General features: G+C 37.1%; 2 protein-coding genes across 7 annotated transcripts in view; both read right to left on the bottom strand.

Moving 5' to 3' along the window:
• The window catches only part of LOC149573126 (putative ion channel POLLUX-like 2), a 412,830-nt gene that overhangs the window by 364,555 nt on the left and 29,758 nt on the right, over positions 1-18,517 (bottom strand). The window lies entirely within an intron of this gene.
• LOC149573127 (uncharacterized) lies at positions 15,230-17,145 on the bottom strand. The gene is made up of 5 exons (XM_089814309.1): positions 16,887-17,145; positions 16,592-16,801; positions 16,401-16,505; positions 15,891-16,296; positions 15,230-15,759 (listed from the first exon to the last, which is right to left on the bottom strand). The coding sequence occupies exons 4-5, from the start codon at positions 16,228-16,230 to the stop codon at positions 15,365-15,367; spliced, it is 735 nt and encodes a 244-aa protein (XP_089670435.1). The 5' UTR covers positions 16,231-16,296; positions 16,401-16,505; positions 16,592-16,801; positions 16,887-17,145; the 3' UTR covers positions 15,230-15,364.

Here is an 18,517-nt window from a genome sequence, read left to right as displayed (position 1 = left end):
GTTGTGACATGGAAAATGGAAGTGAAACGTGATGATGTTTTCGCATGAAGTAAAGCAAAAACAAGTTCTTGGGAAAGAACTTGTAACTTCTCCAAAGTGGAGAAAACTGAAAAGCAAGCACAAAGCACAAAACAAACACATGCCTTTGGCAAAAGACTCAAAAATGTCAATATGCAAAGCACTTCAACATGCAATTTCGAATTTGGAGTTTGAGGAAATTCCAAAACTATGAAAATGAAAGTTTTCATCATTTTTAATGGCAAAACGCACTTTTCATGGCATATATATGGAAAAATGTGCAATTTCAAGCTAAAATATGCATGGAAATAGCAAGATAAGCATGAATTGATGAGCAAGTTTGAAAATGTCCACTTGCTTGGAGGTTAAAGAGCCAAAATAGCAAGTTTTATAGACTTGAAGACCAATTCTTCCTCAAATCCGGATTTTCAAACAACTTTTTGACTTTTTCCATACATGCATTTAACACAAATTAATGAGCAATGAAGGGTCGAATTTGACATGAAAGTGCCAAATACATGCTCTCCAAAGACAATATCATGCATTTAAAAATCAAAAACAATCCCTCTTAATCAAAGGTATGAGCTGAAAATGCATTATTTTGAGTTTTTTTGAACAAAAACATGATTTTTTAATGCCAAAATCTGGGCCGTTTTTGCAAAAATGTGGCCAAAAAATGCATGTTTTTGAGTAATTTTTGACTTCTAAATGCAAAAACGACTTCCCCAAATGCATATACATGGATCAAAATGCAAAAAAGTGGCTTCAAAACGCATAAAAGTGGATTTAAACCCCAATTTTCCGAGCATTTTAAGCAAAAACGTAATTCATAAAAGGTATGAAATGAATTCGTTTTTAGCTTCCAAAGTTGAAAATGTGTATCACAATGCAATGACAAACACTTAAAATGCCAAATAGATTTGGATTGGAGCAAAAACATGTATTAAAAATTGAATTTTTTGGAGATTTTTCCAAAAACGTGCCCTTGGAGGGAGTTTGGGAAAACGTTTTTTAGCAAGATAAATCCATTTTTGATGTTAGAAAATCCATTGCCAAGAAAAAACGATCCTATTGGAGAAAATCTCATACAAATCCATTGAGAAAATCTCAAGTTATGATCAAAATTGGGTTCTTGGAGGGCAAGAACATATTCTTCTTCAAAATCGGACTTTTTGGAGGTCATTGCACATATTAAAACATGTTTTTGGTTAAAATCGGACCTTTTTGGGTCACTGGCATATTATAAGTTACATCTCACTTTTTAGATGCAAAGACATGAAAATTTCATATTTGATGCAATTACACCAAAAAGGTCCACTTACATGATAACCTTTTGATGTAATGACATCAAAAAAGTCCACTTTTGATTACAAGTTGAACTTTATATGCATTGCATATAAAATGTCCACTTTTGGTGGATTAATACTTCTAAGTTGAAAATTATACGCAATGACATGTAAAAAGTCCACTTTTAATGACCTTAAGTGATTTAATAAGCACATGTCAATTTAAATTCATTAAAATATTACTTAAGTAGGACATAAATTATATTTACATATCATATTAACAATATAACATGTAAATATCATTCAAAAAGTAATATTTGCTAGAGCATTTGATTTAAATACTAAAAATTAAATTGAACTATATAGTTAACATAGTCACTTAAGTGAAAAATCAAAAAGTAACTCAACTTAAAATTATAACATAAAGTGCATTATAGTCACTTTGAGTGAAAATTGAAAAGATAAAATAACTTTAAAACATAACATAAAATGATTTTAAGTTATATTTTTCAAAAAGTGAATGTCAAATTAGAAATATAGCATGATATTTTTAATTCGTACTGATGCATCAAAAAGGTCCACTTTTGAGACACTAAAACGGGCATATCTCTTGACTGACAACTCCAATTGACCTCTAGGTCAGACCGAATCGAAGGGAAAAACGAAAGGCATGACATGAGTAAAACCAAAAGATTCAAAACCAACAAACGCAAACTCAAAAGCAAAAAACGGACAATGAAGGCCTTAAAAATCAAGCAAAGGCTCGACAGAAAGCAAAACAAAAAAGACTTGATGAAAGCTTTTAGTAAAAAGATTCATTATATCAATTGGTACTGATTGGTTGATCAATACTAACCAATTAAATAATGCACTAAACTCAAAGAAATGTGAAACTAAACTTGAAAAAGTTTCGTACTGTTACCTGCATTTTGTCACCACAAAATGTTGGTAACAGCATGAAACTTTTTTGAAGTTAGTTTTGTGTATCTCTAAGTTTGAATTTGATATTCAATTGTTTAATGTTGATCGATCAATCAATTTCAATTCGTATATCAAATCGTTTTACTGAAGGCCTTCGTCAAATCTTGTTTGTTTTGCTTTCTATAAAACCTTTGCTTGATTTTTTAGGCCTTCATCGTCTTTTTCTTTGCTTTTGAGTTTGAGTTTGTTGGTTTTTAGTCCTTTGGTTTTTGTAATGGGCACCCCTGGATGTCCCAAAAAACTAAACCAAATTGCTGAAAGGAATTATGTCAAACAGTTTGCATTCAACTTCTTAAAACCCCTTATAACTCCGGAAATCAAACGTTTATTTGTTTGTTGTGTTTCATGGATGGAATTGGTATCATACAACATAAACAAGAAAGGAACTACAATAATATGCAAAGTGGAAATGAACTGCTGCTAATAAAATATTATTTTCAGAATTCATAAAACCAAATACATGGCAGATTTATCAACTCACTAATTACTTCAGCAATATTGTCATAATACTCCAGCCCATGCTTACGAACTTGCTGCTACAATACTTTGTCCTTCAATCAGTCCACTACCTTCGTAATACCATTCCCTCAAAGCGGCATAAGCGTCGGACAAGTAGTGAAGAAGATATGAGCAAAATACCAAATCTGCCTGTAGCCGGAAATGCAACTAAACTGCCTGATAATGAAGCCAAAAACAAAGAATTCCAAAGGCCAAACCCCAAGGGAATGACGTCTAGAATGTTACAAGAGAGGATAGACGTCCTAAAATGCCAAGAACTGAGCTGCAACTCACATACCAATTTCTTCTCATATTCAACCTGCCTAATGAAGCCACAAATGCTTCCTTTTATTCTATTCCCACGGGTCCCCTCAACTCATATGGGCAATGTGGGATAAAAGATGTGTAATATAAAACATATATTAAAATACCCCTTATGTCTCCCTTGGGTACACATCACCATAAAATATATATTAAAGTAACACTTTAATATTTTACAATTAAATTAGACGTTACTTTAATAAAACTTCAGGCATTAAAATGTATTAGCAATCGGACTCCGAATAATGCGAGTGATAGCTCATCGGAAAGCTCTCACCGAGGAGTATCGAGTCCAATCACCAAAATTGACCTGCACTGTGTCCTGCCGACTTACTAAAAATAGTAAGTATGCCTGAAACTAAGTAAATCAACTTCGTTTTGGCCCAAACTGGAAATGACTAGGCCAAAACACTCCAAGATCCCATTAAACCCTTCGTTAGCCCTCGGGACCATGTAGAACAAGGCTAACGCGCACACACTTGGTCAACTGCTAAAATGGGGACATTACAGTCCGCCCCCCTTGAAATTGCTTGTCCTCAAGCAACCTCAGTCCAGCCTGCTAAATAACCTGCTCACTCTCCCATGTAGAATCTTCCTCCGGCAGGTCTTTCCATTTGACCAAATACTCCTTCACTATCCTGTTTCTAAGCTTCCTCTCTCTGGTATCCACAATAGCCTCAGGTACTAACACAAGCTTCCCCTCCTCATCCAAAGGGGGTAAATCTGCAGAAGGCACTACACTCTCACCAATGGCTTTCTTAAGCCTAGACACATGAAACACATTGTGCACTCGATTGCCCTCTGGAAGCTCAAGCTCATAGGCGACTTTGCCCACTTTGCGAATCACCCTGTAGGGACCATAAAATCTAGGTTTCAACTTTTCAGCTCCGCTCTTCTTGAGCGATGACTGTCTATATGGTTGTAGCCTCAAGTAAACCATATCCCCTACCTCGAAGCTACGCTCTATTCGGTGCTGATCAGCATACAATTTCTGTTGATTCTGGGCCTGTTGTATATTCTCTTTGAGCACTTTCAGGATGTCCTAACTATCCTGCAATAAGTTTTTGGCTTTGGGCACTCTACTGTCCCCCAAAACTAAATCCATGAAGCTAGGTGCTTCATAACCATAGAGTGCCATGAAAGGAGTCATCTTGATGGACATATGATAAGTGGTGTTATAACAATACTCTCCCATATGCAACCATCTGATCCAAGCCTTTTGTTGTGTAGTTACATAGTTCCTCAAATATCCTTCCGCCCATTTATTCACAATCTCTGTTTGCCCATCTGTTTGCGGATGATAACTAGTGCTAGGTGTAAGATCTGTACCACACAACCTGGGCCTGATATGCCCCATCTCCAACAAATCCTTAATCGCCTTCTCTATCTCATCCTTGTGTTTCTTAGGATGACGATAGGGAGTAATCATAACTGGTTTGGCTCCCTCCTCGAGCTCAATAACATGTTCCATCCCTCTGTCAGGAGGAACCCCATGAGGAATATCGCTAAATACTTTAGCGTGTCTATCAAGTATCTTCTGGACATCTAGTGGATGACTCTTTTCTTGTGGCTCTGGTGAAGTTGGCATAATGTGGCACTCTGCCGCCCACTCTATGTCATCATGACGAAAAAGTCTCTGCATTCTCCTCAAGGACACTATTCTGCAACCTCCATCTGAAAGCCCTCTAAGTACCACAGTTCTCCCCTCATGCTGGAATCTCATCTCCAATTTCGCTAGATTGAGTGTGAACTCAACTAGTGAAGCCATCCATGTCATGCCGAGGATGACATCATAATCTCCCATGTCCACAACATAGAACTCATCTTCCAACTCGTAGCCATCTCCAAACCTGATGCGAAGATTAGATATCTTCCGAGTGCATAATAACTTATCACCGTTAGCCACCATGACTCTAAACCCATCATGCTCCTCTGTCTGTAACCCTCTCCTGGCTACCAACTGTGCATCTATGAAGTTATGTGTAGCCCCAGTGTCAATAAGAGATATCACTTTCTGCCCCTGGATAGTACCCCTGACCTTAAATGTGATTGCCTTTTGGGCCCCTGTCAAGCGTGCCAACGATCTATCATCCTTAGGAATGTTGCTCTCCTCTATAGTGTTACCCTCATCTGAATCGGAGTGCTGATCCTCCCCTTCTGACTCTGACTCTTCTGCTGAAAAATACTCCATTTGATTTGCCTTAGCCTTGAGAGAACATTTATGAGATAAGTCCCAAGGCTCTCTACAACGGAAGCACAGCTTCTTCTTTCGAAGTTCATTCAAGGTTTCATTGTCTAGTCCTTTTGATCCTTCTTTGGGTTTGCTATACTCTTTCTGAAATGATTTTTTGTCTTTGTCCTTGCGGTAGGAAGAATCTGTTGAATGGTTTTTTCCTTTGTATACCGAAGGGGCTAAATCTCGTGCCTTTTTAGTTGCTTCAGCTAACGTGAGTGGATCATGTCCCTTCACCCAACCTCGTAATGGATCAGCAAGACCATCACAAAATAACACCACCAATCTCCTAGGAGAGATATCAGTAACAAGTACAGACAAGCGCTGAAACTCGGCAATGTAAGCATCCACAGAACTTGACTGTTTTAACTGTGCTAGCTCCTTGAAATGTAACTCGGGATCCTTAGTGTCAAATCTCCCAATCAATGTTTCGGTGAATTCCTCATAAGATGTAATCTGATTATGCCCCAAAGTCACCATGCCATGATGCCACCATTCATGTGCAACGCCATCCAAGTGCATAGCCGCATACTTGATAGCCTCCTCCTCAGGCATAGGATTAAGCTGCAAGTATGTATCTACCTTCTGCACCCAAGCTCGTGCAGTCATCTTCCCTGAAGCATCATAATAAGGTAAAGAAAGTTTTCCAACTTTCTTCCTCAGCTCAAAGTTTTGATTCCTCCCTCCTGCTTTAGGCATGTGTCTCATCCTCAAGTCCATATAATCTCTAAGAGAAATATCCGCCTGAAACTCTGGTCCACTAGCCTCCCAGTCCCTCCTGAACTGATCCTATAACTTGGTAATCTGCGGTTCGTTTACTGGATGAACCGGATCTCTGTGTGGAAAAGTGGGTAGAAGAGGTCTCGAGCTCACAGTCCGTGCTGGGCGTGCAACGTGTCTAAAGTTATCAGCCTCATTCCCATTGTTGCCGTGTCCATTATTACCATTAATGTTATTCTCAGGACCATTGTTGTTGCCTTGGCCTTCATGGTTATTGTTTCCCCCGTTGTTATTGTTTCCCTCGTTGTTATTGTTTCTGTTGTTGGCATCACCTGGATTAATATTGACACCCATCTGTCTAGCCATGAGCTGCAACATCATGTCCATTCGCCTATTCTGCTCCTGCTGCATACGCTACCCCTGCTCTAATGTATCCAGTAACTGTCGGAACAGTACCTCCCCTTGATCTGGACCAGCATTTCTGCCTCCGCCTAATCCTGTATTCCTGTCATCTCGATCACCCATATTATTGTCCTGATCACAGAATATCTCCTCTGTGTCTGTATGGTTGAATTCAATGTCCCCCTGCACGGATGTACTAGACTGTTTGCTTTGCAAGTCTGAAATCCTATTTTGTCTTGCTCTGGTATCGCGGAAATTATAAGACCCCTGTCGCATGCTCAAACATAAATGCTTAGCCTGTGTTTTTTTTACTTACTTTTTCCCTCTATCCGGCTGTTCCAAATTCCCTATAAGACCTCCACAGGATGGCAGTACTTATAGCTCTGATACCACTGTAATGGGCACCCCTGGATGTCCCAAAAAACTAAACCAAATTGCTGAAAGGAATTATGTCAAACAGTTTGCATTCAACTTCTTAAAACCCCTTATAACTCCGGAAATCAAACGTTTATTTGTTTGTTGTGTTTCATGGATGGAATTGGTATCATACAACATAAACAAGAAAGGAACTACAATAATATGCAAAGTGGAAATGAACTGCTGCTAATAAAATATTATTTTCAGAATTCATAAAACCAAATACATGGCAGATTTATCAACTCACTAATTACTTCAGCAATATTGTCATAATACTCCAGCCCATGCTTACGAACTTGCTGCTACAATACTTTGTCCTTCAATCAGTCCACTACCTTCATAATACCATTCCCTCAAAGCGGCATAAGCGTCGGACAAGTAGTGAAGAAGATATGAGCAAAATACCAAATCTGCCTGTAGCCGGAAATGCAACTAAACTGCCTGATAATGAAGCCAAAAACAAAGAATTCCAAAGGCCAAACCCCAAGGGAATGACGTCTAGAATGTTACAAGAGAGGATAGACGTCCTCAAATGCCAAGAACTGAGCTGCAACTCACATACCAATTTCTTCTCATATTCAACCTGCCTAATGAAGCCACAAATGCTTCCTTTTATTCTATTCCCACGGGTCCCCTCAACTCATATGGGCAATGTGGGATAAAAGATGTGTAATATAAAACATATATTAAAATACCCCTTATGTCTCCCTTGGGTACACATCACCATAAAATATATATTAAAGTAACACTTTAATATTTTACAATTAAATTAGATGTTACTTTAATAAAACTTCAGGCATTAAAATGTATTAGCAATCGGACTCCGAATAATGCGAGTGATAGCTCATCGGAAAGCTCTCACCGAGGAGTATCGAGTCCAATCACCAAAATTGACCTGCACTGTGTCCTGCCGACTTACTAAAAATAGTAAGTATGCCTGAAACTAAGTAAATCAACTTCGTTTTGGCCCAAACTGGAAATGACTAGGCCAAAACACTCCAAGATCCCATTAAACCCTTCGTTAGCCCTCGGGACCATGTAGAACAAGGCTAACGCGCACACACTTGGTCAACTGCTAAAATGGGGACATTACAGTTTTGCTCATGTCGTGCCTTTTGCTTTTCCCTTCAATTCGATCTAACCTAGAACTCAATCGGAGTTGTTAGTCAAGAGTAATAGTCGTTTTAGTGCCTCAAAAGTGGACCTTTTTGATGCAACAGCAAAAATTAAAAATATCATGTTATATTTTTAATTTGACTTTCACTTTTTGAAAAATATAACTTAAATTCACTTTTTGTTATGTTTTAAGTACCGTATATTTAAATTTTTCACTTAAAGTGACTATAGTGCACTTTATGTTATAATTTTAAGTTGAGTTACTTTTTGATTTTTCACTTAAAGTGATTATATAACTATATAGGTTCAGTTTAAGTTTTGATTTTTAAATCAAATGCTCTAGTAGATATTACTTTTTAAACGATGTTTACATGTTATATTGTTAAAATGATATGTAAATATAATTTGTCCCACTTAAGTAATATTTTAATGAATTTAAATTGACATGTGTTTATTAAGTAACTTGAAGTCATCAAAAGTGGACATTCTGTGTCATTACATATAAAATCCATTAAAAGTGGACTTTTTACATGTTATTACATATAAAATTCAACTTAGAAACATAAATCCATCAAAAGTGGACCTTTTCCATGTCTTTGCATATATAAGTCATCAAAAAAGGACATTTTATATGCCATTACATGTAAAATCCATCAAAAGTGGACCTTTTCCATGCCACTACATATAAAGTTCAACTTAAAAGCATAAAGTCATCAAAAGTGGACCTTTTTTATGCCATTGCATCTAAAAGTGACTTTTATGACTTAAAATGTGTTATTGCATCCAAAACATGAGATTTCACTTAAAATATGCAATCCATCCCAAAAGGTTCGATTTTAACCAAGGCATATTTTAGAATGTGCAATGGCTCCTAAAAGGTCCGATTTTGGGAGAACACATGTAATGGGCCTCCAAGAACCCAATTTTGGAGATTGTGAGAGATTTACTTGATAGTTTTTCATGAGATCTTCTCCAATAGGGTCATTTTTGCTTGGCAATTGATTTTCTAACATCAAAAATAGATTTATATTGCTAAAAAACAATTTTTCAAAATCCTTCCAAGGGTACGTTTTTGGAAAAATCTTCAAATAAATCCATTTAGAGTCTTTTAAATCACGTTTTTGCAAGAAAAAGAGGCGTTTTGGCATCTTCAATCATTTGCAATGCATCTTGGCCCACATTTTTGCACTTGGAAACCAAAAACAAATTCATTTCATGTCTTTTATGAATCACGTTTTTGCTAAAAACGCCAAAAAAATCGGGGTTTTTATACACTGTTTTGCATTTTGGAGTCACATTTTTGCATTTTGATCCATGCATATACTTTTGGAGAAGTTTTTTTTTCATTCACAGGTCAAAAATGACTCAAAAACATGTATTTTTTTGCCATGTTTTTGCAAAAACAGCCCAGATTTTTGCATTAAAAAGTCGTGTTTTTGTTGAAAAAACTCAAAAAATGGCATTTCAGCTCATACATTTGGATCAAGAGGGGTTCTTTTTGAGTTTTAATGCATGTTATTGTCTTTGGAGACCATGGTTTTTTCCTTTTCATGACAAATTCTACCATTGAATGTCCATTAGATACAAGTACGGAAAAAGTCCAAAAGTTGTTTGAAAATCTGGATTTGAAGGAGAATTGGTCTTCAAGTCTATAAAACTTGCTATTTTGTCTCACAACCTCCAAATAAGTGGACATTTTCATGCTTGTTCATCAATTCATGTTTATCTTGCTATTTCCATGCTTATTATAGCTTGTTATTGCACACTTGTCCATATATATACCATGAAAAGTGCATTTTGCCTTTAAGAATGTTGAAAACTCTCATTTTCACACTTTTGGAATTTCCCCAAATTCCAAATTTGAATTTGCACTTTAAAGCTATTTGCATATTGACATGTTTGAGTCATATACCAAAGGTACGTTTTTCTTTTGAGTTTTTGTGTTGTGTGCTTGCTTGCCAGTTTTCTCCACTTTGGAGAAGTCACAAGTTCTTTCCCAAGAACTTGTTTCACTTTATGCGAAAGCATCATCATTTTCCATTTCCATCCTCCATGTCGCAACACTTCACATCTCATCTAACAAATGTGATTACATGTTTTCCATCTCATTCACCATCCACACATGCGTGTAATCCCATTTTTCGCTTCCATTTTTCACTCATCTCAGTTTTCGCATTGACTTGCATGACACAATTACACAAAAAGTTTTACATGTAATTGCATCCAAAAGGTCTGATTTTGATTAAAATTCACTTTTTGAGAAGTCAAAAAGTTGTCATTTTCATCTTCCATGTACTTTGACTTCATCTTTTCACCAAAGATGACTATAAAGCTCATTATCCCTCTTCCATTTTCCATTTCCATCTCTCCATATGCATTTAAGTCTTCATTAACAAATACATGTTTCCGCATCTTTCCATGCTTTGCACCTCATCCTCCATTCGTACTTGCATGTAAAGTGCATCCACCATTCGCATTCGCATCTCATTTCACCTTTCATCTCCCATTACATGTTGCACTTACATGTACTCATTTTTCATGTAATAACGCCTTGAAAACCCTAAGTTATGTTTTGGAAATCAGCAATTTCCATTTGCACGCATTCCCATGCACCAAACACTTTACTTGAAAAAAAAAAAAGTTAAAGGTGTCGATGGAAAGTTATTTCAAGTTTACATCCAAATATCGTCAAGAAGGTTTTCAAAGTGTCAAATTATCCAAAATGTGTCAATCTACAAAGGAAAATTCACGATAACTTGAACAAGAAAAGCTTGATCACGCCAAGTTTTCAAATGACAACGGATAATTCATCAAAGAGAGTCAAGCTATCAAAAGACGCAACACCAGGTTTATCAAGGTGAATGCAATGGCACAAAATATAGGAACTCTCAATCCTGTTATCATCCAAGATAGCATCGCCAAGTACAAGGCCCTTCAGAAAAATCCTTAAGATTGTTTCCTTCTTTTCTGTCTTCTTCTTTTTTCATGTTTGTAATTGAAGAGGATGTATTACATGAGAATGTGTAATTACATGTAATGCAAGTTACATGTGCATAAAAGATGCAATCCGAGTTGCATGTGTAATTACATGTGACCCTATTATTTCTCTTTTAGTTAGACCAGGTCAAAGTTGGTTGAGTTGCTCCCACTTTTTCCTCCACTTTTTTCTCAACTTCTTTGCCTATATAAAGGAGTGCCCCCTTCTTGTAAAAATCATCTTTTGTTGTATGCAAGAAAGCTCTGACACATTTGTGCAAGCATAACTTTGATTGTATAGTACGAATTTGGGAGAAAAGTGAATAAAAGAAGTAATTGAGTTTGAAGCTTTGACTGGAAGCAATTGTGATAGAACAAATTAGAAGCTTTGACTATAATTTGTACCTATTGTCTTTGATTCATGTTATTATTGTGTGTTCAATAATAGAGCGTAGTGAGTTAAGAAGCAAACAAAGCTGAAGCTTTGACTGGGAGCGATTGTGACGATACATAGACTGAGAACTTTGACTGTAGCTTGTATTACCATCTCAAATTCATGAAAAATCGTTAGAATTCCCTACTTTTGGAAGTCTTTGTGCCCCAATGGTAAAGGCTTTTCTTATAGAATAGATTAAAATAGGACTCAGAGCCAAACTGGTCGCTTTCAGTTAGCCTTTGAATTAGTGAAGGTTTATTAGTATCACCGTTTACAATTTTAGATAGAAGTGTAGTTCGAGGTTTCATCTTGCCCATTACTCACTCCACTGGTAAGTAGATTCTTTCCTGAAAGTTGAGAGGAAGGAATATTAGTAAAACCCCTTTCAAAATCTCTCAACTTCTTGCTTACCTTGAGTTGATCCAAGGAACGATGAGAAGGGGGAGCCTTCCCTTTAATGTAGGAGAGACTTTGTCTCACACGCTGTGGCTGGTCATCATATTTTGCGACTGAATTTTCTCCAAAATTGTCAATTGCAAAATATCCACCCAAGAGGCTACTCAAAAATGGAGTTTGTTGAATGTTTTTTTCATTTCTCAACCCATCTAGGAACCATTTTTGCTCAAAAACGCCCTAGTTTTGAACAATTTGCACCATTAAAACAACAAGTGTTTGGATCAAGGTAAGTTTGAAAGCATTTCCTATCCTTCCTAACTTGCATTGAAGTCTTCTAAATTACTTGATATGCTTTGGACGTCATTTTTCAAATTCTTTGCATGTTGCACGTTGCCTGGTCAAAACAATTGCTAAAATGACATGACTTTTTGCTCTAACTTCCTACACTTAGCAAGCTACAAATTTTGACTCATCTCTTGCAAGGATCAAATCAAGATTCAAAGTATTTAACTAACCTTGCAATCTAAATCCAAGAAATCTCTTTGATTGCATTTTCAGATTTCTCACAAGTGCTTAAAACGACTTCTTCTCTTGCCTCTTGATAAAAGGGTATATTCCTTGTTATTTTTCATAAAGTTTTTGTTGTATATATTTGTTATGTTGTGTATGCAAGTGTCATCATTTCCATTTTCAGATTTGCATTTGTTTTGTTAAAGGGTTGATTTAATTTCATTTATTAAATTACCTTTACTCCCTTCTTAAGATTTCCCTTTATGCACTTGCATTTCCATTTAATTATTATTTAGTAATTATTAAATGTCATTTACCTCTTAGGGTTTCCCTTTTAGGTTTTTCGATCTCATTCTATCAGGATTGATCAATTGTAAATTTCATTCATCTTTTTGAATCTGATAATATATTTTTCATATTCTTAGAGCAAAACCCTTGCCTCTTTGTTTTTTCTTCTCTGTGACAGGTTCTTGTATGTAGGTGCTCTTCAAGTGTTGTGGATTTGTATTGATCAAATCCTACATGGTATCAAAGCTTGACCTGTCGTAGCTTGTTCTTATTTGGAGAAAAAGAAAAACGAGGATTTGACAAAATAGATTTGGTTGTTTTTGTGTATTATTTGTGAAAATTGGGGGGTCTCTGAAATTTGGAGCACTTTGAAGCCAAATAGACCTCACGGTTGGATTCGGAAGATTTCAAATACCCTATTTCCATATAAAATTTGTCGATTTTGGACAACATTGACTAGGAAGCAAATTTTATTGCATACCAGGGCCATACGGCCTCTGGCAGGCACTCCGAGGCACAAGAAAATTTAAAACTACAGAAAAAATTAAAACGCGATTATTTTAACCGCAATGGTTTCTCTAACCACCATGGTGACATCATCAGTTTTCCATCACCACACGCCCACCTCCACTTGACTTGCCTCTGCAGCGCCTCTCAACCGCCACCCGCACGCCCCCCCAGCCAGCTGTGCCGCCCACCCTCCACCACCACTCCGCTCAACCACCAGCTCGCGGTCATATGGGAGGGCCAGAGGCCAGAGTCAATCCCTTCTCTCTCTTTTTTACCTTTTGCTACGGAGGCCCTATTGGTTTTTTCTCTCTAACTTGAGTATACGAAAGCGTTTTTTGGATCCAACAAAAGCGTCGGAAAGCTGATTCAGAGATGAACATGATGATGAAGGTATTTTTTGGATTTTTTTTCAGTTTGGTACTTGTTTTTTAACTTGAAGTCAGATGATGTTTTCTATCTTCTGGGGGAGATAACTTGCTCATTTTAGCTCCGTTTTCTGATTCGAAAGAAGCGTCGGAAAGCTCTTCTTGAGCACTATTCAAATTCTTTGTTATCTTCATCAGTATGCTTTCAAAGGTACATATGATTCTCAAACTTAAGCTTTTTTGCTCTTTTCTTGTATATGCATTCTTTCTAGCAGTTAGGGTTCGGTTTTTTGCATTGTGGGGGATGTTTTGTATTATTATTTTTGTTATTTACATCAATAAACCAAAACATTTTCAAAAAATAATCCAACACATTATAAAACAATGGCCAAGACCTCTTCTTGTCTAGAACTTCTGACCCCTCGTAACTACACACATGGAAGTCCCTGATGACACAGCTTCTCCGATCAAAAGGGTTGTGGTTTTATTTCGATGCAGTGGAGCCAGTTTTACAGAGGCCTTTTGAGGTCATGCAACACAAGAACAAGATGGATAAGGCAATGGGATTGATTCCTTTACAAGTATCTGACAATCTACAATTTCATCTTGATGCGAGCAATACCCCTCTAGCTATGTGGATCAAGCTTGCGGCTTGTTTGGTACAGTGAATGAGTTCAAAGTACTTCAGATTGAGGCAAAGCTTACCTCTCTTGTACCGGATTCTTTTCCTTCCATTGAGGACTTTTTGATGAAGTTCAAACAACAAAGATCTTTATTGTAGGGTTGTGGGTAAACCAAGACTGACACTAAGTGCATTTACCTGATTCTTTCTAAGCTTCATGGAAACTTTAAGATTTTTGCTTCTACCTTCTATTCCACCAAGGATACTTTGGGTACTATATTTACCATGTCATCCTTTGAGGTTTTTTGTGATCATTTACTCGAGAGCAAGCTAAGCTCTCTCAATTGGATTCTCTCATAGGCTCACAAACTTATGCATTGGTAGCTCAGCCATCTTTTGGAACAAAGGAGAAGAAACAGAAGTCACATCCTATAGAGTCTCAAATTGAGTCTAGCCCTCACATCACATCAGGCCCACCTCCTCCTAAGGGATAAACAAAAGCCAGAAAGACTGAAGTGTGCTTATTGTAATAAGCCCAATCATGATAAGTCATGTTGCTATGAAAAGAAGTTAAATGGCTATGCCAAACAAGTTTCAGATTTGATAGCTCTCCTTCAGAACAGCTACACTGATATTCCTTCTACTGCTCACAGATCTTCTTCATCATCAACATTTCAATCAGATGGTAAAGATATGGAAAGGGTCATGCACTATGTGCAACTACTACTCAACATTCTTCTAGATGATTACTCGATTCAAGTGCTTCACACCAAAGTAATGTGAATCGGAATCGTATCGAAATCGACATGGCCGAATCGAATCGTGAATCGGGTGTGAATCGCCAGTGAATCGGCGATGAATCGGCAAATTTGAAAAAACCCTTTAAATGTAAAGATTTTAACAATTTAAGACTTATTTCATGCACCCTTTATTGAATATAACTTAAAAACACTATAACATCATCAAATAGAATCTAACATACATAAACATGAAACATTAAATCCATCACATACACAACTATGTTATCATTATGTACTAAAATGTAAATTGTATGCTAGCTGAAGTAAATAAAAATCAAATGATCATAGTGATTCAAATCATAGAATCAGTAAGATGAAATCATGAAGATCTATAAGACATCAAATCATAAATGTATGTATAAATCTAAGATGATGATCCATGAAAGTTTGAAACATATGTCTATCAGTGATTCAGTATCACTATCAATATCTATACAGTGTAAACAAAATATAAAAACAAGGCTCCAACTCAAGCCTCATCATCCTCATCATCATCCTCTAGCTCTGCTGCAGCCTCAACCTCAGCCTCTACATCCACCTGGTCAACCCACGCGCGGTCTTCCTCAATGAAGATTGGGTCCACGGTCTCTGTGATCCACTCTGATTTTGGATCAATCTCCTCCAGAATGATCGAAGAGGAATCAACGCCCAAAATCTGTCTGATCCTAAGACGAAGGTTGTAATGGACAAAGACAAGATCATTCAACCTCTGCACTGTCAACCCGTTCCTCCTCTTCAAGTGGATGTGCTTGAACATGGACCAACTGCACTCACATCCAAAAGCGCTACTCAACTGACTTAAAATGCGGATGGCAATTTTTTGAAGGTTTGGGGTTGTGGCCCCAAACATTTGCCACCATCTATCTGAAATAAGGAAAAAACAAAAACAATTAGTCTCATTTACAAATTACAACTCTAAAATTAATGCATTATATAATCAACTTTAAGTTTAGAATCTAGATTCATGAACATTGAATATATTATTTAATTTTTACCTGGCTGTAGTGTTGTCTGAGCATTTATGGCCATCCTACCAGAGAAAAGTGGCCCCTCCTTATTGTTGAACTGGTCTAACTCAACAATCGCAACAGTGCTATTTTCATTGCTACTCAATCTCTGAATCACTATGTATAAGCCAGTGAGAACCTCGACATCCACCTTGAACTCAGGACGGAAACGAAATGCCAGATTCAAATAGTAAGCTGCTGCGTGGATGGGTTGATGGAGCTGATTCTGCCACCTCCTATCGATGATGTCCCAAATAGGGGCCATACCTCTCCTGCACTCCTGCATATTGGGCTCTGATGGCCTCCTTGGCCCTATCCATGCCCTCATAAATGTAGCCCATAGAGGGCTTCTCCCAGCAGCAGTTCGTAACAAAGCTACAAGGGTCTCAGTGACCTACATATAAAGTAAAACAAAAAATTTGAGTCAAAACTTAAATATAAAATAATATAACTTAAAGTAAAAGCAAAATACTATATGTTAAATTGCAATAAATTTACCTTAAGGATTTCTCTAGCGGGTTTCCAAAAACCATCCTCATCAAATATGCAATCCGCCACATCTAACCCTACAGTGGTCGTAGCATAGGAAGAGCAAATCCACTCCTGCCCAACAAACATGCTCCTCAATCCATCCATTGATGTCAACAAACATTGCAAGGTGATGAAATTTGAAGCAAACCTCGTGATACCTGGGCGAGCTAACTCCTTGTCTTTTGTGTACTTCCTCATTGTGCTAAGGACAAATGCATGATTATAAATGAATTCGCATATGTTTTTTGCCCTTTCCACACATGACTTGACAAACTCAAGTTTGCCAATTTCCTCCAACATGAGGTCAATGCAGTGTGTTGCACAAGGGGACCAAAATATGGTGGGGTGCCTCTCCATCAAAAGTTTACCTACAACAATTTTAAGTCAATTAGAAACTCAAATTTGAAAATTCAAATAAATTTATTTTCAAAACTTGAAAAGTTATAAGTTTACTTGCTGCAACATAATTTGCTGCATTATCCGTCACCACCTAGATCACATTTTGTTCCCCCACCTCTGCTACAACTTCCTCAATAGCCTCACATAAATATGTGGCATTTTTCACATGTGCGGAACCATCAATGGATTTTATGAACATGGTATATCCTACAAGTAACAAAACAACAAATTATAATATTAAATGGATCATTAACGAATTAGCATTCAACAAATCAAAATTTACAATTATGTATGTAGGAAAGTAGAATGATCAATCAACTCCACAAGATACAAGAAAATTGAGGAGTGTTCTATTCCTCCTATCGGTCCAACCATCAGTCATGATGGTGCAACCCTTTGCAATCCATTCCTTTCGGTTCTCCTCGAGGTCAACCCTCATGTCCTCTACCATCTCATCCAGAAGGTATCCGCTCAACTCAGCCTCAGTTGGGGCTTTAAACCCTGGACCACAAATAGCAACCGCATCTATCATATTCTGCCAATAAGGAGCCCTGTCACAAATAAAAGTTTAGATGTCAAAGACTCAAATTATAAAACAAGTAGATATAATTAAAGTTTTACTTTTACTTTTAATTTTAACTTTAAAGAAAACAAAGAAAAAAGAATCAATTACCTGGCTGCAATAAATGGAATGTTGCAAAAGTACCAAAATTTGCATATCTCCAATCTGGCAGCATCGTGAATCTCCTTGTTCAAACCCATGCCCTCAAGCGTGGGTTGGGAACCAGGAGTAGTGCGGGGCACAAAGTAACTATCCATTCTGTTTTTCCGCACTCTAGGCTGCAATAGGTTGGTGTGGGACTTTGTCTCAATATGTGACCGACTAGCACTAGCACTAGCACAAGCAAAAGAACTAGGATAAAAAGGAGGCCTAGAAGAACCCTCTCCAACACAACCTACGGATGCGGAAGCTGATGCAGATACAGATGTGGATGCGGCTGCGGATGCGGGAACATGGGAGCTAATACCCCTTAACCCTTCAACTTGCATTTTCCTATTTGCTTTGTCTTTTTCAATTTTTTCTAATGCTATTAAGCAAGTGTGTTTTGCCTCAGGAGTTTGGTGAGTGCAAACTGTAACATCATGTCCAAATATTGCAGCAATGTGGAATTTCAATCTATAAATACCCTCGGAAGTTATTTTTTCTTTACAAAACATGCATTTTGTTTGATATTTGGTTCTTCCAGGAAACTCTTCATTATATTTCCAACATTCATCTTTTTTACCCATTGGAATTTGCGAAAAATGAGAGCAAAGGCTGCTGCAATAAAAAGATTTATGTAAAATATCAAAGTTCGAAGCTAATAAAAATTAAAAAACAACAAACCCTAGCTTGCAACTTAGTAAAAATAAAGAACATTCAAGATTTACACTAAAATTTTTGAAAACTATAGAAATTTAACAAAAAATGCATAATACACTAAAAATTTAACAAAAAATGCATAATACACTAACATGCAAGAAAAAATTAAGCACTTACCTCTTGCAAATGAGTTGAGGAGTGTTGATATTGGCTCCTTAATGCTCCCAAAGCAATTGATGGGCTCCCCAAATGGCCTGCTGATCTCTTTGGTGCTCTTCCTTCTTGCCGGTTGGAAACCTATGGCTTTTCTTTTCTCTTCTTC

This window comes from Cupressus sempervirens, chromosome 2 (assembly GCF_028749045.1).
Source record: "Cupressus sempervirens isolate cs-2001-9-10 chromosome 2, ASM2874904v1, whole genome shotgun sequence".
NCBI classification, from domain to species: Eukaryota; Viridiplantae; Streptophyta; class Pinopsida; order Cupressales; family Cupressaceae; genus Cupressus; species Cupressus sempervirens.
The sequence above is the reverse complement of the archived record's forward strand: the minus strand, read 5'-3'. Positions and strand labels throughout refer to the sequence as shown.

Bases quoted from the DNA above. Each gene is read 5' to 3' on its own strand.
- LOC149573127 (XM_089814309.1), bottom strand. From the start codon at position 16,230: ATGAGGGCATGGATAGGGCCAAGGAGGCCATCAGAGCCCAATATGCAG. The intron at 15,760-15,890 runs GTAAAAATTAAA...TCCTTATTTCAG, and splicing joins TCAGACAACACTACAGCCAG to ATAGATGGTGGCAAATGTTT.